Source organism: Malaya genurostris, chromosome 2, assembly GCF_030247185.1.
Source record: "Malaya genurostris strain Urasoe2022 chromosome 2, Malgen_1.1, whole genome shotgun sequence".
NCBI lineage: Eukaryota > Metazoa > Arthropoda > Insecta > Diptera > Culicidae > Malaya > Malaya genurostris.
The window spans coordinates 132,657,209-132,681,901 of NC_080571.1; the positions used below are offsets into that span (position 1 = coordinate 132,657,209).

Consider the following 24,693-nt stretch of genomic DNA (forward strand, 5'->3'; position numbering starts at 1 on the left):
TGTTGCTGGAGGGACTTCTAACCCAACAAACGCCTCCCCCCCTCTTCGTCCTTAAGCACAAAGCTGTACTTTCTGGTAATAATTTAATTTTTATTTTTTTATTTTCTTTCACAGCCTTATCTCTGTGAAGCGTCATACGTTTTCTTGGAATATGCCAGAACCTGCATGTTTATGTGGATGTTCATTGAAGGACTATATTTGCACAATGTCGTTACCGTTACGGTTTTCCAGGGCCGCTTTCCGCATACAATGTACGCTATTCTTGGATGGGGTAGTCCATTAATTCTAACTATTATTTGGGCCGTAACAACTGCACAATACATAGGACAACAAAAGTAAGTGTACATTCTATGGAAAGTAAACAATACTTTCAAACTAGGTACTTGAGCGCCAAGGACGGATAAGGCGGGTAGGTAATACAAAAGAAATAACCGGATTGATGCCAAATATGATATTACACAACGAAAGTATAGGCAATAATGAAAATCATTACAATAACGTATGCGTCATCCAATATGACAAACATTTAAACTAGAGTTGTTTTACAAACCAGAGGAAAAATTCTGTGTAGAATATTGTTCCTTGTATCTAGGATCGGGAAATCTGCCATTAATATAATTTCGCTAATGTTTCAATTACTGCATTTTATTTTCTTCGCACGACCGATTGTGCCTTATACACAACCCTGTAATTGTTTTAGTAGTTAAATATGCACTCAAATAAAAATTCACGTTCGATTTACTTGAAAAATCACATAAGATGGTTTCAAATGTCAAATTGAATATTTTACGTGACGAAAATGAATGTTATACGAACATCCCCTAAAATGAATAGAGTCATCGTCAAACAATCTACGTGAATTTACAGTGTAAAAAACTCGATATTGAAAATGGCGAGCAGTGGCCCTCGAAGTGTAAGTAGTGTAAATATTTGCGAGAAAAGTTATTTAATTAAAATTTTTTACTCCATCGACCGGACCATTGATATGAAAGTATGAAAGTTTCCAGGTGTTCAACTGAACCGAGTGCCTGCGTGAGTCCGGAAGTTTACCCACACCTGCCGAATGCTTCAAACAGGCCGTCGGTATGAAGCTAGAGACACTGGAACCATGTAATGCGACTTCAACCTGCATCGGTAGTGTTGTAGGAGTTCTTGGATCTCGACTTCGGCTTCCGTTGGATGGCAGTAACAACGAAAAAGATTTCTGGAGGTTTGTCGATTTGAGATACCACGACGTTATTAGTTACTTTTTAAGTCATTGGAATTATATGATAATTTTCTGAAATAAATGTTTTATATTTCATGACAATTTCCATTTCATAGATTTATAGCAAAATCTGAAATCTCCCTTTTGACTTAATCCAATATATGAAATAGTAATTCTCTGGTATCTAAATTTGATATGAACTGATAGGTAAATGTGATATGAACAGTACATTACATTTTACCTATGAAACACGTAACTTTTACTGGATTATGCATTAAACAGCTTTTAAATGCCAGTCCATTAAAACCTACGTGAAAAGTAGGGTGGAAAATATTCACATAACTTTTCACGTAACTATAATATGAATATTATTTTGAGTGTGATTTAGATGATCGCTTGGTGGATGTTAGCATCCATCAGCAACTCATAAATTAGAACTCGAAGAATTTTCGTAGTCCGTTCTCTCGGCGCAAACGCTCAATATATTTGTAGAAAAAGTAAGTAACTCTTACTACTTTGTAAAACAATTTCTAATCGACTAATAGTAGAACCAGGAAATAGTAACGATTTTTATCGGTACTGTTTTGAAAACAAATTATATTTGGATACAATGTGTATCATGAGAAAATGAAGCATCATTTCATTAGCCAATACAAAAGTTCAATTCGAATCTATTAAATTTTAATGATGTGGTTATTGTCATGTGTGGTGTGGCAGAACTATAATGGAAACTTGAAATACTGCTCTAACCCATAGATACGAGGTTCATATAATTATCCGAACATATACAGATTTCTTATAAGACCGGTAGATATTTTGCCTAATCAGTTGTCCTAGGTTTGAATCCCGACAAAAAGTTTTCTTGGCGTCAATAAGATTATAGCACTAACAATAATATGGTTCTGTACGCTAAACCTCGTCTAAAAAATCTATTGAAATGGAATGATCAAAATTCACACAAGGAATGTAATATCAAGATTTTGTTTTTCCTGAGTACGATCAGCTAGATGTAAATGTAAATTACATAGGTCTTCCGAAATGTTTTAGGTGATTATAAGGACTATGTAAAAAAATTAGCACCGTTGAAAAAAAAATTTGTTTGATTTTTATTTAAAAAAAAAAGTACGGGTGTGTAATGTCAGAGACATAACTGGATGCCGTGAATACGAATAAAACTGACACGATTTGTTTACACTTTCGAATTTGAATTGATAGTTGATCGATTGTGTGAATTGCGAAACTTTCCCCCTTTTCACTACTAAAATTTTCAACGAGTTTTGACGTCGATTATCTCATTTCAGATTTGCATATTTCATTGAAAGAAACTATCAAGATGCAGGATTCATCTCTGACTTTTAAAAGGACCAAATTGTGGAGTTCTCTACGATATTTACCACAGTTCGGAACATTTATCTCGAACGATTTTCGCACAGCGAAAAGTGCACGAACCGGATCAAATTATTTTGGGTTTTCACTAAACTGATGATTTCTACCTTCGAATTTAAAAGAAGTAATCTTAATAGTTCTTTAGATAACATTTAGAGCCATTAGAACGGCTGATTTTATATAATGTTGTCCACTTTTCGTTTCTTGTTTTCTTTCTCTCCAATGCAAAGCACCAGTAGCTGATGCAATCATTCTTGCTTGAATTGAAACTAGCTTTGCGTACAAACCGACACATCCGCTCGCAGTGCCAAATGATGCGGTTTTTAACCACGCAAATGGTCTGCTTTCATTGACGACTGCTCCACCTGACGATTGAAGTCCAAATGAGAGCACGACCTAAGCGTTTGAGGTTTGGCACCACGCAAAAGGTCTGCTCTCATTATTGACGACCGCTGCTCCCGACGATTGAAGTCCAAATGAAAGCACGACCTAAGGGTTTGAGACTCTATACCACGCAAAAGGTCTGCTTTTATTGCCGACTGCTCCACCTGACGACTGAAGTCTAAATCAGAGTTGCGACCTGAGCGTTTGAGGTTTTTAACCACGCAGAAGGCGCACTCTCCGAAGCTGCTGGTCCCACGACGTCTGCTTGCATCCAACGCACAAGAAGAAATGATCGAATTTCGACCACGGTTCCCCTTTTATACGCAGTCAGTTGAAGATATGTGCCTGACTACCTCAAAATCGTCGTCCTTGCGCGAAAAAGCCAAGCAAAAGTAAAGAGTTTTCCGCGTTGTTCTCAAAGTTTAAGAAAACTTAATATTTGAGTTGTTTGTGGTTATCTCACACTGTTCAAAATATTATCCTAAATTCCTGATCATAGTTTTGATGAAATGGTGAAAGAATTATGTTGCTGCATTTAATACAAGTCGAGACATTCACGATTAAGTTCTGCCCATTCTTCCATAAGGCTAATTTTGAAAAGGCACCCCATAGTAAAGTAAGTCGTATTCACGACAAAATATAAAATTCAAATCTCTCAGAAAGGGTATTTTAAATTTTTTTTTATTTTTTTGATATGTTGTAGCTGAAGTCCAAAGTAAAATTCTGTCAAATTTCTAGAATCGAGATATGTTATTTAAAAAAGGAGCATATTTTCAAAATAATGCACATTTTTGGAATGTCATGTCAAACATATATTTTATTTTTTAATTTAATTTTATAAAATAACGTTGAACTTCCAATAAAAAAGGTGTTAATCAAATTTTTGCTATATGCTACGGTTCTCGAGATACAGCGGTTTGAAAAAAAAAAGGCGGGTGGGTAATGTCAGACATAACTGGATGTCGTGAATACGAGCAAACTGGCACGCTCCCATCACTTTTACGAATATCAGTTAGTTGATTGATTATATTAATTGTGCAAGCTTTCTCCTTTTTCACTAATAGAGTTTGAAGCGATGCACCTACATTAAAGTACAGATTAGTTACATTAAACAGCTACTATTCTACAGCTATATATTCCAAACTTGAAACAATTCCTTTTTAAATTGCCAATATAGGAGGCTAGGTACGACAAATTTGTAGTTTATTTTTATTGAAGCTATGAAGTTTGAAGATATCTGATTCTTCTCGAAATTTCAGTACGAAACAATTGGAATGGCTTGGTCTGAAATGTATCGACGATCTTCGGTATGCAAGTCATTTTAATAATAATAATGATAGTAATAATAATGATAATAATATTAATAATAATAATACAGAATAATCTGTACATATATGTATGTATAAATAAAATACAGATTGACCTGTATATATGGCAACCCTGTATCACATGGCATATTTTCACACGACCCCATACTAGTATAAAGATGTGTTCATCATCACATTCGCTTTCGCATTGCCGTTCGTAATTGAATGTGTTAGTGACGGTACAAATCTGCCTTTTTTCCGGTTTTCGGTGCCATCTAACAGCTGACGGTGTCTCGTACGTTCAGAGTAGCTGCTTTAACTTAAATGACGCTATTTCTCACATCACATTTCTTTTTATACCTCTACTGGTAACGGTGTAGAGACCTCCCCTTCGCAGAACGGGAAACAGTGAGACGATATAAAAGAGAGAGTTAGTATAGCAGCAGCCAGTAATACTGAATTGGCTGTCGAGCTAACAGCATTTGTGGAATTTTTACACAGAAACACGCACACAGGAGGAAGAGTTAAGGGCAAGGCAAAGTCCCGCTCGAACCGTGCTGGTCTGCAGTTCCCAGTTGGCAAAATCCATCGTCTGCTCCGAAAGGGAAACTACGCAGAGCGTGTCGTTGCCGGTGCACCGGTCTATCTGACGGCAGTGATGGAGTACTTGGCTCCCGAAGTGTTGGAATTGGCCGGTAATGCTGCCCGTGACAACAAGAAAACGAAAATCATCCCTCGCCATCTGCAGCTGGCCATCCGTAACGATGAGGAGTTGAAAACCCCGTCCTTTTCAGGACGACCACACCACTGTGATAAAGAAATATTTAGGATTGATTTAAGTTTAGCCAGTTCTGATACGCCTGGAAAGTAGAATGCGCAAATCAAGTGGAAACATTTGTTCATCTCTTTCATTTGTTCAATTTGTTCAACTCTGTTTCGCATATTTGTATACTAGTATAAAGATGTGTCCAAAATCATCACTTTCGCTTTCGCATTGCCGTTCGTAATTGAATGTGTTAGTGACGGTGCAAATTAATTTAGCTTGATGAATCTTTTGGTAGGAAATATTGAGATCTGATATGGTTCTCGTGTGTGTCTTGTTTCAGCAATGGCCTTGCTGGACTTTTTGGCTGCCTTTCTACCGATTCTCGGTGTCATTGTGCATTCAGATCGGGAAACAGTGAGACGACAGGTCCTCGATGTTGCTGTCGTGTGTCTTGTTTCGGGAACAGTTGCTCAGCAAATGGTAGGAAAAATGAACCACTCATCTTTTATATGAATGCTCTTGTATAGATTCAGACATCTCGCGTTCTGATTGGCTGGGGCTTTCATGGGTTAAATCAAACAGGTTTTTCAATAGTGTACTATTGAAAAACTTCAATGTTGTTGCAATACACGTTCAAGTTAAAAATTTTCGATTCTATTGGTAGTTAGATTATATAAATCCTTCTACAGATCACTGAGCTATGAGCTTTCAAAATACGAGAAAGGCAAACGCGCCTTATGAATTATCTTCTTTGATACTCGTTTATACCAAACATTTCAAAAAAGTTTAATTTTGAACTATTTGAGAATATGTCACAGAACTGAAAATTTTATTATAAAATTGTGATCATATTTCCGATGGCGTGTAGCAAGAATTATTTTGATTCATTAGATATAACATGAGATATTCACGATCAAAAACTTATCACTCTCTCAGAAGGTAAATTTTGAAGAGGCGCCCCATAGTAAAGTAAGTCGTATTCACGACAAAATCGGGATATTTTTTGTAACGATTTTGGATGATCTTTGAATCTTCCAGCATGTAAAAGTACCATCAGACCTACCTAACAATAATGTACCATCCAAACCACACTTTCGTTATCGTTTGACGACATCTGATTTAATTGGCTTATGGTATTCGTTCATGCGGGTTGTTAACATGTAAGTAATTTTTTTTAAACAAGCTAGTGAGAAACGAATGACAGGCAACAGATAATCAAATGAAAACGAGAAATAGCTAAGAACGAAGTACAAAATGTATAGCGTTTACAGGGATAGCGTAAACGTGTTTTCTAAAAGGTGTTTCAAAAATTGCCGAAATCTCACGGAAAGTAATATTTCTAAATTAGTTGAACTAGGATTTGTTGAAACAAATCTGCTTAACGAAAAAAATAGAATTTGCGATTCATGTCGTTTGGAGTTGAACAAACGAACTTCTCTAACTAGCGATGACCTATCGAGTAGTGAAGAGGAAGTTGCTTGAGTGGATATTCAGAGCCAGGAAACAATACAATCAACAACAAAAACACCAGTAGAGTCAACGAATTCAAACATGATTGTTTTCAGTTGTGAAACATTAGAAGCAATGTCAGGAACATCATTAGAGACAACGGACTCAAACGTCCAAAAAGATAGTATTGATATTTTCAATAAATCAATCTCGAGTATTGCCGTGGCCCCAATTGAAACAACAAAAATTAATTCTGTTTAATATATTATGAAGATATATCACGAAATAATGAACAGCATTAGAAGACATATATTCGCTTTTTGCTTTGATTTAGATGTTGATTGGAATTTTTATCACAACATCGCAGGGAGAAGGACCATTTGGAACCTTAGGAGGAATATTCAAACACATGGCTACAAGGTCAAGTCTTGCTAAAGAATGTGAACATCCTATTATATATACAAAGGAACTATTCGATTGGGTTCAAAAGCAAAAGGAGGAGAGACATTACAGTACGAAAATATCAAGCAACATCCTAATGAGCAAAATTCAAAAGCAATTACTATTCAATTAACACAAAATACTATTCATTCCTTTCGAGTTCTATGTATAAAATAGAAATTTGACGATAATTTCATAATTTTACCATTTGTTTTCACTATATTTGTATATAAAATATGACCACTATATGTTAAGCTAGAACTAACAGACAAAAGAACACCATAATTGTCGGTAAATGTTAAACTGTTTATACAGTTTGAAATTATGAATGTAATTGACACAATAAACATTGATTCCTTGAAAAAGGCCCAAAAAGGACCTAAACGTCGGAAGAAGAGAAAATAAATACATAATCGATACATAACCTTCAAATACTCGTAACAGTTGGTAACAATATAGATGCACAAGAATGGAAGGTTTTTACCATAAAATCGATCTTAATTTCGGACACACGAGCAGAGCACAGTGTAAAGAATACGCAGATATTAACAGAAAAATCAGTATCAGGAATCAGAACAAATCGGCTCAGATGGCGCGTTCCCCTTGTTTTGTGGAGATTTGTGCCTAGCCATAAATTTGCATATCATCATTTTCCTGTATCAAAGGAGAAAGGAAAATAAGGAATATACCCTTACCTTTCGGGTTAGAACAGGGAGAAAGGAAATTGACGACACAAAAGCAGAAGTAAATTCTGCGCCCGGTCAAGATGCTGAACAGTCTGCTAGAAAAAAACAGAATTTACAGCAGAAGTAAATTCAATACCTCTGAGAGATACCGAACAGCTTTGAAAGCCTATCAATAGGTTGTTATTTTTGTTTGAGCCTTTTCTGATGAACAGCTCGCACAAAAATTCTCTGAAACCCGTAATTCACACAAAATTTCTTCTTCTCAAGAAGACCAAGAGAGCAGCCATCGATACTGCAGAAAAACAAGCGCTTTTCTGCAATAACCGGACCAGCTTTTAAAATCTTCCATCGAAGAAACTGAATCTCTGGGTTCTGGAGTTGCAATCGCTTCAAAAGATCGATATCAGCCAGTCTCTCCTCTGAGTCCCAAGGAACAGAGAGGCTAATCCGATTTTGACGCAAATTGTATGGTTCTATAACGAACCTATTTTCGCCAGCCTGTTCGTTTATCAGTCCCAGCTTGTACTTGAGCCAATCACTGCTCTCCTGATTCTCCGGGGAGAACCAGACGATGCCGTATCTGAGCCCATGCCCCTTGAAGCTGGGAATAAAAAACAAAGGTGGCGTCGAAAAGAGACATCTATTTAGATCTCTAATTAGATCGTTTTTCAGTTCCTCATTGAACATTCCGTTCAACATACGGATTTGAAAACGATCAGTTTTTCCGGGGACTACTTCTCCAGATGGAGAAATACTGTTCTCGGAGGAGTTTTTCTTGCGAAGTCGCTTATTTCGGTTTCGCAGGAAATTTTTCCCATTGCCATTGTTCACATTTTGCTTTTTATCAGCAGCAAACAATGCATTGGATGGAGTATCACTCTTATTTTGAGCACTCTCAGGACCGCTTCCTCCAACATCCATAATCTGGTCGTTTCGAGATTCCATCTCGGAAACAACAGAATCTTGGCTGCCAGAAGCTGCAGAGTTCGAGTGCTCAGGTGTCGGAGTGAAGTTCGTAGCCATTTTCGAGAAAGCAAAGGAAAATTTGTTACGAAATTCTATAATCAAAGTAGCGTGCGTTGATATATACAACCTTTCGCGATGGCGATTTGAAGTAAAAGAAAGATCAAAGGACGCTATCTAAGAGCGGCAATGGTACTTTCTAATACTATACCCTGTTTTAAGGGAGCAAACGAAGAGAGAAGGACATTACATACAAAACTTGCCAAAAGGCACTTGTGGACACTAATAAGGGCGGGGGTCTCTCCGAGACAACTACCACAACAGTCCACTCCGAGACAGCCACCAAGTAGTGAGACCCTTGTCATGTAAAATAACATTTTTTTTCTCTTTAGAGATGTCATTTGTCTAGCAGAATGTTTCATTTTTCGAGAGCGCGCGAGACACAATGAGGCCTCGCGATACAAGCCCGCTCCCAGAATCACACACACCTAATTGTCTCAGGTGTTGTAAATCATATTTGCTTAGTAGCGATGTCAGAGCAATAAGTGTCTTACGCACGCTCCGATATCACTAAAACTCCGTGTGAAGAAAACGAATCTCATGCTCCGGCCGCAGATGCTAGCCGTGGGGCACACATTCTACTACCGCACAAGCCCGCTCCACACACATGATTTGGAAAAGTAAATGTTAAATACAAACACTTTGATCGCTATAAAACTGTGCCACATTTCTCTGATAGAATGCTATCACTACTATCTTCGTGAGCACCGTCAAGCACAAGACCCAAAAGTAATTTAGGTCATGCGCTCTAAAAACCGATTCCCACAACCAGCAATGAAAGTCACAACAGCAAAGAAAACTCACACCTTTATAGTTACTTTGACAAAATTGACTAGACACGGCACCGAATTATGCAACACGTGTCAAACCCCAGCCCGCCACTATCCCTTCATACGGTCTCGTATGTGAGGCAAACGACATGAGCAGAGAATATACGTAAATATAAACTATCCTACTCACCATCTATACAGCCTTGCAAATAGCCTGTTGATATAAGACTTACCATTACACTGATGTGATGTTTAAAACATACATGCATTATATAAATCATGCTGTGATAGCCATTATTTACAGATGACTTTCTCACTGATAAAATCACTTTATCACAAAAATAAAACATTTCTGCTTTCCGAATCTTGTACTTTATTTGATGGTCGTGCAAACATGCAGAACTAACACCAACTGAAGCGTGATAAATCATCGCACACATGCACAAAAGGGCAAACAATGAAGCCCAAGCACCAGACACCAAACCAATGGTTGATATGATTTAAAAATCACTTAAAATGGCATTAAAGCCAAACGAAATTTATCACTCGCGACACCGAAGGGTTTACGTTCCCTTTTTAACGAAAATAGAAGCGCTATAAGTCGCGCTCCTTTCGCTTTTAATCGACACTAAAGGACTATTCACACATTTCAGTTCCGTGGCGGTTCAGTGAAAGTGCCTTCAGTGCGCCGTCAGTGTTCTTTTTTTATCGGAACCCTTCCGTTCCGTTTCCGTGCTGTTTCTCGTTCCGGCACAGCCAATGCAATGACATACCGACTTCAGTGAAAATAAAAAATATCGGTGACGACGAATTTGAGTTTGCCGGACGGACGCTACACTGACGGCGAGCTGCACTGAAACGGCACGGTGCCGGATAGGTGTGAATGCGCGCATAGAAAACGAATGAAATAATATCAGTATCCGTGCACGGTGTCGTGCCGGCACTGAACCGGACCGGATATGTGTGAATAGTCCTTAAGTCGAAGAGCGGTAGAAAAACACGTCCACTCCACACGACGACTACTCTACTCGTCGTCATTTTTACAAATCGAATCAGAAATTTATATATGGATATATCGTTACACATACCGAAAACATCAAAACAATTTGCAAACAGTTTTAACAAGACTGTCCTTTTTAGTTTTTTAATGGATTGTTTTGCTTTGACACTTCTCATGGGTTTTTGGCTAATAAACTTCTTAATTAAACCAATTTCATTTTTGTGTTCTTTGTGCTGTCCTTCAGTAATGATGGTGATAGATAAATAGAAAGAAATTTTCTGATTTTAATAACAAATTAGTTGTCAATGAGATTTCGTGTTGGATTGAAATATTGCTGGTTTTCGTCCAGGATGTTCGCCAACTAAACAAATTCTCTAAAAGTAAGAGTTTTTTCCATCAAAGTAAATTCTCAATTTTAACTAATTTCATAGTTATTTTGGAAATTTTGTTGTTAAAATCAACTAATTCAACTAACAACAGTAATACGAATTAGGCACAGAGCTAATTTCGGTCGTTCCGTGCAGACATTTGATCGAAAATAATTTGAAATTTCGATGTACTTTGCAAGATGAAGCTGAGAAAAAACCGATCACACAATTTGAAACAGCTTGTTCGCCGAATTTACAAATTTGGAAGTCGTTTTCAGAAATTACACGCAAAATCTCGCTCAAAGTACGCCTGGAAGGAGTCAAGCCATTATTAACACTGAAGGGGATTGGACATGCTATTAATGTATTTGCATGCAAGTTTTCGATCTAATAAAACAATATTCAAAAGTATTTCCATGTTGTGTCTTTTTATTTTCTCACAACAATGACCACGCTCTTATGTAACAGACTGTACGTATCAATTATAAAATGCTCAAATTTCTAACGTAATGCTCAAATTTCTAACACCATGAAACCTGGTTTACACTTGACCCTTAAACCTACTTGTCTTGTGATCGCGAGAAAGCGAATGAACATACTTATTAAGGAAATTGCATATATTTTGGTCGGATTATACCTACAATATTATGTGATATAACATTTTATTTTTTACTAAACGTGAGAGGTCCCTCCAAGATAACTTTCAGAATTTTATTCTGAACCTTATGAAGCGTTTTATTCCTGGCTAAAAACAAATTGATCAAATTGATACTGCATAACGATACATTGTATTGGTTATCCTTATTATGGATTCTTCCTATGCTATCCTTGAAAGGAAGATTTTAATCGAACATTAGATCAAAATATTTTGCTTGATCATACCATGTCAATTTCTAACTATTGAATTCGGTTACATGAATATTGTTTGGTTTTATAATAATAGGTATAGGCTTATTCTCAAAGATATCTGGGTTATTGCCACATTGATGAAAAAGAAGTATCTATAATTATCTTTATAACACAATCTAGAATTTAATTTATTCATGACCCACCGATTCATTTGTAAATGGAGGTTGCAGTGTTCAGGATCCTGTCAAAACGTGAATCCATTTTTAGCGTACACTATTGCAGTAATGTGTTTGAATTAAGTCGAATGTGAAAAATCCATCAAACCATTATATAAGCGCTCCAAATCTGCCCCGAAAGTTTCTAAATTCAAATATATTAAACACCGGTTTGATATAAATCAAAATTTATATCGAACCGGTGTTTAATATACTCAAGCCAACACGGTATGCAGCAGACTGAAAGCATTCCACGTACCGTACACAGTGCAGAAGCAACTATCCAGCAAGTGAATTGATTTTATTATCAATCTTGTCATCCCGTCGCTGGACAAACTACCTTTTTCATTAGCAGGCAGCCACCGACTGAGAAGGAAAATGTGACAGAGCATATTTATAGATTCCTTTTTGTGCAAAAGATCATACTGTGTAGAACGGTTCCCATGTAGCAAATGTAACTTATTGAAATTTTACTTTCTACAGTTGTTGGAGAATTGTTTTTTATGTTAGATATGTTCAGGAAGATTTTTAAATATATTATAATCGGTTACTAAGTAAATAATTATCACTTTTAAGTTTTACAATACCACCGAAAAAATCAATGTAGAACAACTTTAAGTACATCTAGAGAAATTGTGCAGCAAATCACCAACTTGTTCATGTTTCACTAGCAGTTATTGAAGTTCTGCAAAAATGTTCACATCGTCGTGTAAAACGGGAGTAAATATAACAATTGTTCAACTGATCAAAAATGTCCCAAACGATTGTCATAATGGTGTCGGACACAATATACGTCGAAATTACCATAAATCTCATACTGAAAAAAAGCGAAACGATGCTCTCCGCAAGGTAAAAAATGATAAGCCGAATTGGCAACCACCTTACTGTAAAACAAAAATTTTCTGCTGAGTCCGCATAGTTTTGGCTCCCTTATGAATTTTTAGGTCAGTGTGTGCAGTTTTCTTTAGTTTTAGAAGAACAATGATATAAAATTCAAAAATTTTAATCAAAATCGTCTGAAAATTTTAGGAATGTTTGAAAATGTATTTTAAACACCATTCCGATGATTCTAATTAAAAATAATAGACTGTTAGTTTTCATAGAAATTGGTGTACACGTTAGTTCGAAGGCGCTTGAAAATTTCGGGCGTACGAATACATGTTTCGAAGTTTTTTTATAATATTCATTCACCGGTGAATGAATACCTTATGATCAAAAAAGAACCGGAATTTTCATTTTAAAATTCCCGCGCTTGTCCAATCGGTAAACTTTTATTCTCTCAACGTTGGCAACACTTTTATACACATTCTGTCAAATTTTGACGCATATCGTACGATTAATTTTTGTTTGGCGTCTATACAAAGAAGTTGAAAAATTTTCGTGTGGCGATTTTTATAATGGATGAAAATTTAAAACAACGGCTCGCCTTCGAAGCGCCATTCGGTCGATTGTTTCGACGCGGTATTCGACGCCATATTCATAGATCCACACCTCATCACCAGTTATGATGCATTCGATGAATGTGGGGTCACTATCTGCGTTGGAAATCATCTCTTTGGCCACATCAACACGACGCTGTTTTTGAATGAAATTAAGCTTTTTTGGCACCAGCCGAGAAGCGACGCGTTTCAAACCCAGAACATCAGTTAAAATGTGCTCGGCTGATCCATAAGAGATGCCCAACAACACAGCAATCTCTCTAATCGGTACAGAACGATTTTGCAACACGATTTGCTTCGCCGATTCAATGTTTTCTTCAGTAACAGATGTTGTTGGGCGGCCAGGGATCTCATCATGATCCAAGCTTGTACGACCACCTTTGAAGCGTTTATACCACTCGTATGCCTGTGTATTTCCTAGACAGGATTCATCAAAGGCCTTTTCTAACATTTTCAACGTTTCGGAACACCTAAATCCATTTGCAACACAAAATTTGATGCACGCACGTTGTTCTAAATTTTCATCCATTATAAAAATCGCCACACGAAAATTTTTCAACTTCTTTGTATAGACGCCAAACTAAAACTAATCGTACGATATGCGTCAAAATTTGACAGAATGTGTATAAAAGTGTTGCCAACGTTGAGATAATAAAAGTTTACCGATTGGACAAGCGCGGGAAGTTCCGGTTCTTTCCTGATCATAAGATATATAGTTTCCATTGCATTATGAACGAACAATTCCATCTCTCACAATGAGGACGTCTTTCCAGCCGAAAAGAACCACACAAAAAAACGCTAGTGGAAGCAAATATATTCCACATATGCATAGATGGTACAGTGTGCTGGTATTAGAGTCTCCATGAAACACAGAAACCATGAACAGAATTTTCTCTCTCGTGGTTTGAACGTCGTTCTTCTCACAAAACAATTCAATGCAAGCGAACTCTCTTCACGGGGCTTGGAAGTGATGAATATTATATATTCAGTTTTCGCTAACAGACTACTAACGGCTGTTAATGATGACTTTATGCCACTGAAACTGTTGCATATCACTTATTTAATTCGTGTCAAATTAGTAGAGGGTAAGAATTCTTAATTATACTCGAATATTATAAACATAACAGGTCGGCTGAAAAGTTCGTATCGTTTCTATGAGAGGGCGCCACAAGAATTAAATCCATACCATTTTCAGTTAGTACCAACCTTCAAAAGATACGTGTATAAATTTGACAGCTGTCTGATTATTAGTTTGTGAGATATTGCATTTTGAGTGTAGCTACTTTTGTTATTGTGAAAAAAGTGAAAGAAAAGGAATTTCGTGTGTTGATGAAACACTACTTTTTGATAAAAAAAGGGCCGCCGATACCAAAAAATGGCTTGATGAGTGTTATCCAGACTCTGCACCGGGCGAAGCAACAATTCGTAAGTGGTTTGCAAAATTTCGTACTGGTCATATGAGCACCGAAGACGATGAACGCAGTGGACGTCCAAAAGAGGCTGTTACTGATGAAAACGTGAAAAAATCCACAAAATGATTTTCAATGACCGTAAAGTGAAGTTGATCGAGATAGCTGACACCCTAAAGATATCAAAGGAACGTGTTGGACATATTATTCACGAATATTTGGATATGAGAAAGCTTTGTGCAAAATGGGTGCCGCGTGAGCTCACAATCCATCATAAACAACAACGAATTGATGATTCTGAGCAGTGTTTGGAGCTGTTATATCGAAATAAAATCGATTTTTTTCGTCGATATATAACAATGGACGAAACATGGCTCCATCACTTCACTCCGAAATTCTCACTTCACACACGAAATTCTTTTTTTTCCATTTTTTCACAATAACAAAAGTAGCTACACTTAAAATGCAATATCTCACAAACTAATAATCAGACAGCTGTCAAATTTATACACGTATCTTTTGAAGGTTGGTACTAACTGAAAATGGTATGGATTTAATTCTAGTGGCGCCCTCTCATAGAAACGATACGAACTTTTCAGCCGAACTGTTAAGTAGCAGGAGAGATGGATTAGCGATAGCAATCTGGCGATCTCAGTAAATACTGCAAACAAACAAACGCTTCGTTTGCTAGCTGCTAAAAAGAAACTAGCACCTGCACTCTTGTTACTTCTGTAAATCAAATTCCTGTTGAATAGCGTTTAATTTGGTTTAATCGAAGTAGTACTTACTCTTACTCTTTCAGTCGTAGACCACGCGGGTCTCTGCTGTATATAGGAGGCGTCTCCATTCAACTCGGTTTGTGGCTGTTCGCCGCCAGCCTCGTTAGCTGCGAAGGGTCCGCAGGTCGTCCTCAATTTGATCGATCCATCTTGCCCGCTGCGCGCCTCTTCTTCTTATACCGGTCGGATCATTATCGAGAATCATTTTAACCGGGTTGTTCTCTGACATTCTAACAACATGCCCGGCCCACCGTAACCGCCCGACCTTGGCCGTATGGACGAGGGTTGGTCTTCCCAGCAACTGGTGCAGTTCATGGTTCATTCGCCTTCTCCGCGTACCGTCTTCCATCCGCACTCAGCCGAAGATGGTTCGCAACACCTTCCGTTCAAAAACACCTAATGCGCGTTGATCCTCCGCTAGCATTGTCCAGGACTCGTGCCCGTAGAGGATAACCGATCTAATGAGCGTTTTGTAGATAGTTAACTTCGTACGACGGCGAATTTTGCTCGTTCGAAGCGTCCTGCGTAGTCCAAAGTAAGCATGATTTCCTGACAATATGCGTCTCTGAATTTCTCTGCTGGTATCACTATCGGCAGTCACCAGTGAGCCCAAGTACACGAACTCGTCGACCATTTCGATTTCATCACCACCAATCAGAACTCGTAATGGGTGGCTGCCATTATCTTCTCTCGAGCCCCTGCCTTACATGTTCCTTTTCTTTGACACATTGATGTCTAGTCCGATCCGCTTGGCCTCAGCTTTTAGTCCGATATACGTATCTTCCATCATCTCAAAGTTGCGTATTATAATATCAATATCATCAGCAAAACCAAGTAGCTGGACGGACTATCTGAAAATCGTGTGACTCGTGTCTATCCTCGCTCTTCTTATCACACCCTTCAAAGCAAAGTTGAATAGCAGACACGAAAGGTCATCACCTTGCCGTAGCCCTCTGCGAGTTTCGAAGGGACTCAAGTTTATCCCCGATACTCGAACAACGCACATCACTCGATTCATCGTAGCCTTGACCAATCGTATCAGTTTGTCCGGGAATCCACAGTCGTGCATGATTTTCCATAGCTGTTCACGAACGATTGTGTCGTAGGCTGATTTGAAATCGATGAATAAGTGAAGTGTGGGCACATTGTATTCGCGGCACTTTTACAACACCTGGCGGATGGCGAACACTTGGTCCGTGGTAGCGCGTTCGCCCATAAATCCTGCCTGATATTGTCCCACGAATTCGTTTGCAATCGGTTAAACTCGACGGCATAAGATTTGGAAGAGTATCTTGTAGGCGGCGTTCAGCAGAGATATCGCGCGGTAATTGCAGCAATCCAGCTAATCGCCCTTTTTGTAGATAGGACACACGATTCCTTCCATCCATTCCTCCGGTAAAATCTCGTCCTCTCAAATCTTGGTAACGACCCAGTGCAGTACTTTCACTAGTGCATTACCACCGTGTTTTAGTAGCTCGCTTGGTGGTTGGTCAACGCCAGCGGCCTTGTTATTTTTCAACCGGCTTACCACCTCCTCCCCTTCTTTGAGGTCTGGGACCGGCAGTCTATCGTCCTCCGCACGCGTTCCCAAGTACGTTACCGCGCCGCCATTTTCGTATTCCGCCACATCGCCATTGAGGTGCTTGTCGAAATACTGCCGCCACCTCTCGATCACCTCACAGTCGTTCGTGAGAAGATCCCCGTTGGTATCCTTGCAAATATCGGCCTGTGGCACATGGCCTCTGCACGAACGGTTCACCTTCTCGTAGAACTTCCTTGTGTTATTAGCACGGAACAGCTGTTCCATCGCTTCGCGATCTCGGTCTTCCTATTGCCGCTTTTTTCTACGGGATACCGAGTTTAGTCTGTTCCGCGCCTGTCTGTATCGCTCCTCGTTTGCTCTCGTTCGGTGTTGCAGCTTGCTCGCCCAAGTTGCATTCTTCTCGGCCACTAACTGTTCACATTCGTCGTCGAACCGGTCGTTCATTACGTTCGGAGCCGTCGTACCTAGCGTTGCTGATGCAGTGTTACCTATGGCAGAACGGATGTCTCTCCAGCCATCTTCAAGAGTAGCTGCACCAAGTTGCTCTTCCGTTGGTAGTGCCACTGCCAACTGCTGCGCGTAATCTTGGGCTACTCCAGCATCCCGAAGCCGCGCGATGTTAAACCGCGACGTTCGGTTTCGACGTTGGGTAGCCACCGTCGAAAGTTTTGAGCGCATGCATACACAACCAAGTAGTGGTCCGAATCTATATTCGCACTGCGGTAGGTACGAACATTGTTGATGTCCGAGAAAAAATTTCCGTCGATCAAAACGTGGTCGATTTGGTTTTCGGTCTGTTGGTCAGGTGATCTCCAGGTAGCTTTGTGGATATCCTTGCGGGGAAAGAAGGTGCTTCTGACTACCATTCCTCGGGAGGCCGCAAAGTTGACAAACCGTTGGCCGTTGCTATTCGATGCGGCATGCAGGCTGTTCGGCCCGATTACCGGTCGGTACATTGCCTCTCTTCCTACCTGGGCATTCATGTCACCGATGACAATTTTTACGTCTCTGCGTGGTCAGCCGTCAGTCATAGGCTTGTTCCAGCTGCACGTAGAACGCTTCTTTCTCGCCATCGGGTCTCCTTTCATGTGGGCAGTGCACGTTGATGATGCTGTAATTGAAAAAATGGCATTTAATTCTCAATTTACACATCCTAGCATTGATCGGCTGCCACCCAATCACTCGCTGACGCATCTTGCCCAGCACTATAAAGCCAGTTCCCAGCTCGTTCGTTGTGCCACAGCTTTGGTAGAAGGTAGCCGCTCGATGTCCGCTTTTCCACACCTTCTGTCCCATCCAACAAAGCTCCTGCAGCGCTACGACATCGAAGCTGTGAGGATTTAGTTCTTCGTATATTATCCTGTCGCAGCCTGCGAAACCTAGCGACTTGCAGTTCCATGTTCCAAGTTTCTAATCGTAGTCCTTATTTCGTCGCGTGGGTCTATGCCGATTGTTTCGGGTCGTATTCTCTCCTGTATTATTCGTAATTGATGTTTTACGGGCGGCTCATTAGGCCTACGCCAACCCCCTGTCTCGCCGGAGGATCATCGTGCTTGCTCTGTTTGACGTCCCAACTAGCACCTAGGCCGGATTTAGCTGAACGGGATGCAGCATTTCATACTCAGCCGCTGGATACCAGAACAGACGCTGTTTGAAGCCGCTCCTAACATGGAGTACAGACACTCCGACATCCTCTAAAGAGGACCCCCTTCCCTGTCAGCATACGAACAAGGTCCCACCGGGGTTGGTTACTCGATCTTTCCTATGGTTGCTCGTACCCCAGCCGGCACCGGGGGGTGTTAGGGATAGGAGTTACTGGACAAGAGGCTAAGAGCCACACTGGGGCCTGAATTACGCATTGTCCAGTCGTTTACCAACCTAATCGAAATAGTGCATGATAGTTAATCCACCAATAGGATAAAAAATAAGTCTTTTAATTGTGAGCTGTGAGAGCTGTGAAGAACACATGTCCCTATTACAGCAAAACCTTTATTCTAATAGACGCTCTAGCGGTGGCAGTGCATACAAATTGAATTCTGTATAATGTGAATCGCGTTCAGACCTCGAAGAAACATGCGACAGCAAAGAGCCAGTCATCAGTCTGTTAGCGAAAACTGAATATATGATCTTCATCACTTTTTAGCTTCGTGAATAGAGTTTGCTTGCAATGAGTCATGGGGCCAGTGTTGCTAATAGAGCGAAAGCCCAGTGTACGCAGCACATTTTCGATCGATGGCGAGACGTATTCTGTCTTACTCGCACTCCTTCGCGTACGCTTATGAGTGACTCACAACAAGATACATTTTGAACCTGAGTGGTGTTTTCTTTTGGGTGCGATGAGTGAGAGTCAGCAGGAGTAAACACTTACTGCGAGTGGGTTATTGCTGTGAGTCAGCCCACAATCTTTCACATTATGTTAGGAATCACTCCAACAGGAGTGTGAGCACTATTCCAGTATGCTGGCAGTGTGCTGCGCACGGTAGTTTTTTTTATTTTGGCAAATCGAAGCTTATGCGAGCACCATGATAGTCGATGGGGTGTGTTACAACTTGACTCCAGTTATTGTTTGTATGTACAGTATTAACTGATTAACGATGCTGATGTATTTCACAGCTCCTTGAAGAAATAAAAAGGACGGATACGATTTTCACTAGCAGATGATAATATTCACATGTCGAAAGTCCAATTCCCAATCGCAGCATGCAATGCAAATACAGTAAAAGAACATTATGAATATTAATTACCGAGAAAAACACTTCGTTTTAATTGCAGGATTGTTTTACTGTCATGGTCTAATTGGATTAAACCCAATTAAACGCTATTTAGTATGAATTTGAGTTATAGAAGTAACAGGAGTTCGGGGTTCTGCGCAGTGTTTGAAACAGCCCTCCGGTGAGGGGCTGGTTTGAACGATTGTTTGTGTTCGCTCTAGTCCTGTACTGTCCTAATTCTCTGTACGAAATTCAAGTAAATAGCGGTAACATGGTTGAGACTGCTGCATGAAACATGCTTTGTGATTAAATTTTTATTATTGTCGTTATAATAACGATAACGAATGGAACCTCAACGCAGCAATAGAACTTAGAGTTCGAGCGGGAATAAGAGTTCGTGTGGGAGCGAAAGAGCGAGTAGTAGTATTCATGTGTGTAATAATCAAAGAGCAAGCAACAGCAAGAATGCAAGAGTAGAAGAGTAACGGGTGCAGTAGAAGTGTGCTTGCCTATCTGTACACGAGTGAGTGAGTGAGGGCCAAAAGAAGCACGACTGAGGTGGAGAATGTTTGATCGTCACTAACCAGTTAAGAATGCCGTAGAACAATTATGCGAAAAAAATGTGTGTGGATCACGCTCACAGGAGAGTCTTTGATTTTAGGTGGCACATGAGAGCGCAGAATGTGTGTAATTTGAATGAGCTTAGCAACACTGCATGGGGCTAGACCTTGTCTCTTATCGAGAGAAAAAGAAACAGTAGTATGGGTGAATATTGTTTGCTCTCTTCCATTCTCGTGCATGGACAGCCATTCCAATAAAGAAACAAGGCTCACGCTTCCTCAAAAGCGACATGGTTCATAAAGTAGGTATATTCATGAATGTCATACGCCGTGAAGCATATATACTCATCTTCACTGCTCCGTTCATCCAAAGCCTGGTGTTTCGCCATAAAAATGCAGTTCACTGTCAATCTTTCGTTTACAAAACACAAGAGATCAATTCTACAATATGTAGCATTATCATTTTTCATGTGCAGATTATTTTACAAGTTCTATGTTTGGGTTCTGAGCAATTGCATTAAAAATCAAATGAGAAACTCATTCATTAGAAATTAAGTTTGTTATGGTTTTGTAAACGTCATTATATTTCTTGTTTACATTACGTAGTAGTTTCCACGAGTTTCACAATTGTTTTTCGCTGATTTTATTACTGCTTTTGTGTTGGGATCGACCCATGAGTATTCGTAATAACGGAAGAACTTTAAGATATGTGACACAACACTGAGAAAATTCGCTTTTTCCAGAACACAACAGTTGCTAGAATAGTAATATAAAGTATCTTAATAAATTGCACAATCAGTATAAAAATACAGGACAGCAACTTAAGGTGAAATGTAGCGTCATAAAATGCGCCCAAAATTTGATCCGCTTCAGTTGAACGAACCGTCGCACAAAGTATACCAAGAAAAACGGACACATAGAAACAAGAACTTTTTTCAATGATTGAGTGCAGTGAGTTTACCTCTCGTTATATTGGCTTGTAAAAAAGATTGGACGTAGTGGATTTTTGAATCCTTCACACTTTGAATATATGCTAATTTAATCGATTACTCTTACACTAGAGCTATAAATCATGAGTAATTATGAATGACTAACATGAGGCTATATGTATATGTATTGACCAACTTGCTAACCATGTATATGCCTGAGCTTAGTAGCAAGCATGGATTCTCCTTCAAAAGAACGATTGAAGACAAGAGAACATTCAAGTATTTTCGATATCTTTGCCAGTAGTTCACCAGGCCATTCCCGCCGATGAGATAGAATTTACGTAAAAGTATTTACTTGACTCGCATGAGTGGGTTCATCTTACCATGCAGTTAAAATTATTTAGTGAATCTTGTCTCAACCACATATTTGGGGCACGATATTAAATATAAAGTTATTTCGTAGTTCATTATTATTCAATCGATTTTGAAAAGAAAATCAAGCGTTGATTCATTGTATTCATAATAATTGAAAAACCAATGAATTCCAATAAGTTTTCCATGCTGACTGGCTCGAAGCTGACTCTCATTTTTTATCACATTGTTTGTATCACAGGTTAATGAACGATAATACTTGGCTTGTATTCATTTCATTCAGTACCTTGTCAATGATGAAGTTATAGTTTTGCTATAAAAATTGCTACAATCTAAAATAATACCTGTTATACGGTATTACACAGCCAAACTTTATTGCTTCAGCAACATCAATGTATTGAATTCAACAAAATTGGACATTATTAGCATTATAAATGACAGTTACTTAGAAAATAAACGATTTCTTACAATACCCATTTTATTGTATTCAACTCGTTTTTATTACAACACAAAACCCAATGCTGCATAAATTCGCGTCATTATTTGATATGTAATTTTTGCTCACGATATAATGCCACCGTACCCATCGTGCATTTCTAACACCAACTCAATACGAAACAGCAGTGCGCAAGCAATAAAAAAATGCAGAAAAGTTTATGTAAACTTTTTCAGATTTCGGTGGTTTTAGCTAATATTTTAAAATTTTGAGTTGCATTTTCAGATTCTTTGTGAAATTCTTCTACAAACACTACTTTTCAGTTCTAGAATCATCCCGTGGAACGGAACAGTAACCGTTTATACATTTCAAAAACCAATTACGGCTCGCAAAGCAAAATTTCAAAATTCTAAGAATACTTAGTTATGATAAATTTGATTTCGAAAACTTAAGTGTTTTTTGTTTTTCGAAAATAGGTCTAGATTTTGAATAATTGATCAAAAACGCGATTTTCGCATTCTGCTACATTTCACCTTAACATGCTACTTGAGTTCGTTAGTTTTGTCATACATGGAAAAATACGAGGTATAAAGTAACGATCAAAATCTTCGTCCGTGTTAGAGGAATTCCAAGAATGGCATCATTATCGCATGCTGTGATTGTCTCGTGAAAAAACAGGTCAATTCAAACCGATTTTTCAAAGGAACACTATTGATTTATTGAAATGATGTTACCATAAGGTTAAGTTAGACGTTTCCGAATCGATTGGTGCTTGAATTTTATTAATCTGTCAACAAATGACTGAGTCATGAGCGTTCAAAATTATGATAGAAAATGGTTACACTGTAAGTTTAACAATTTTTAACTGACGTCCTAATTCGTATAACTGAAGAGTAAGTCATTTTTACTGTTTTATCAAAGATCAACATAGCATTGTGTTTTGGATGTGATACCATTATGACAGGTATTCACAGACAGCCTTCTATGAGGAGCCGCGTTTACTAAGGATAGATTTAATGTCTGCAATAAAAATACTCTCTTAAACTGATCATAACATTTTCTCTTATATATTTCTTTTTTCCAAAAGATGTTGGTGGGGATACAATCTCACTCCGTTTTATTGGATTTTGGAAGGCCCACGACTAGCTGTAGTTCTGGTAAGCTTCATAAATCTTACTCATATGAATTTATCTAAGAAGTCTTACAGTTAAACTTCATATTTTTGCTAAACATCATACGAGTGTTGATCGTCAAACTACGCCAAAGTCATACCAGCGATGTGGAGCAGGTGCGGAAAGCAGTGCGTGCTGCTGTTGTTTTAGTGCCATTATTAGGAATAACCAATATATCAAACATGTCCGAGGCACCGCTGGAGAAAACAGCATTGGAATTCGCATTGTGGTCCTATGTGACACATTTTCTCTCTTCGTTCCAAGGATTTTTCATCGCTCTTCTCTATTGCTTCCTGAATGGCGAGGTATGTACTTAATACCGAAATAAACTAATAAAATCATTTTATGGTGTAAAATAGATAGATTTTTCATAGTCAGATTATAAATTAGGGCAGTACCCAAGTAACCACGACGCATTATAACTTCACATTACTTTATCAATAAAAGCATTATAGTGTTTTCACAATTTCACATAACATTTATATACGTTACCAATGCATAACGCTGCACAACGTTAACAGTGTTGTTTTCGAATGTTTCGATGTAAGTAAAAGGCAAATTTTCCTCGGTAATATATTTTACTTCTGTACTACCAACATATATTGGTAAATAAGGGTAAACTTAGACTAACTTTAAATTATAGAACTACTCCACTTTTTATCACTACAAAGACATTGATTTAATGCAACTATTGAATTTCTTTGCACTTTTTGCCTTTCTCATGTAGAAAGGTTCTGCAATTACTGTGAAACCGAGGTCCGGAGGGCCGGATGTCATATATCAGGTGTACAACTTTGCTTTTGCCGTTTTTTCCAAAATTAAAAGCTTTATTACGAAAAAGCGCTTACAGATGTATTATTCAAAGTATTGTCCGTCGCTAGCGACAGCTCTCTCCCATCTTTCCGGCAATTTTCGGATCCCGGCTCGAAAAAAGGAGTCCTCTTTTGACACTATCCATGAAGCAATCCATTTTTCCAACTCTTCAAAGGATTGGAAATGTTGATCTGCCAGGCCGTGTACCATCGAACGGAATAGGTGGAAGTCAGAAGTGGCGACATCTGGGGAATACGGCCGGTGGGCAACTTCCCATTTCAGCGTTTCCAGGTACCACATTGAAAACTTTTGCGACGTGAGGCCGAGCATTGTCGTGTTGTCAACTCGTACGGCACCCAGTTTCTTCTTTGTGAATAATGCCCAGGGCCTTGAAACGTTTTGAAATGGCTTGCTGACTCACTCCCAACGATTTGGCAAGCTATTCTTGGGTTTAGCACGAATCTTCATCAAGAAATGCTTCTAGTTGTTCATTTTTGAAGGTTTTTTCTCTTCCACCACAATGCTTGTCTTCGACATCGAAATTACCATTTTTAAAACGTTGAAAACACTCTTGACACATTCTTCTCCTTAGAGCAGCATCACCGTAAGTTTCTGAGAGCATTCGATGCGCTTCAGATGCATTTTTTTAATTGTAACAGAAAAGTAAAACTTCCCGATG

At 38.8% G+C, this 24,693-nt stretch overlaps 1 protein-coding gene across 13 annotated transcripts in view; it reads left to right on the top strand.

Moving 5' to 3' along the window:
• The window catches only part of LOC131432674 (PDF receptor), a 550,466-nt gene that overhangs the window by 472,153 nt on the left and 53,620 nt on the right, over positions 1 to 24,693 (top strand). For all 13 annotated transcript variants that reach the window (XR_009229938.1, XR_009229939.1, XM_058599088.1 and 10 more), the window contains 3 exons: positions 115 to 335; positions 23,117 to 23,186; positions 23,237 to 23,506. Coding sequence is in view for 11 of the 13 variants with exons in the window: in XM_058599088.1 (XP_058455071.1) it covers positions 115 to 335; positions 23,117 to 23,186; positions 23,237 to 23,506 (561 nt within the window). In the remaining 2 variants the exon portion in view is untranslated. The remainder of the gene's footprint in view (positions 1 to 114; positions 336 to 23,116; positions 23,187 to 23,236; positions 23,507 to 24,693) is intronic.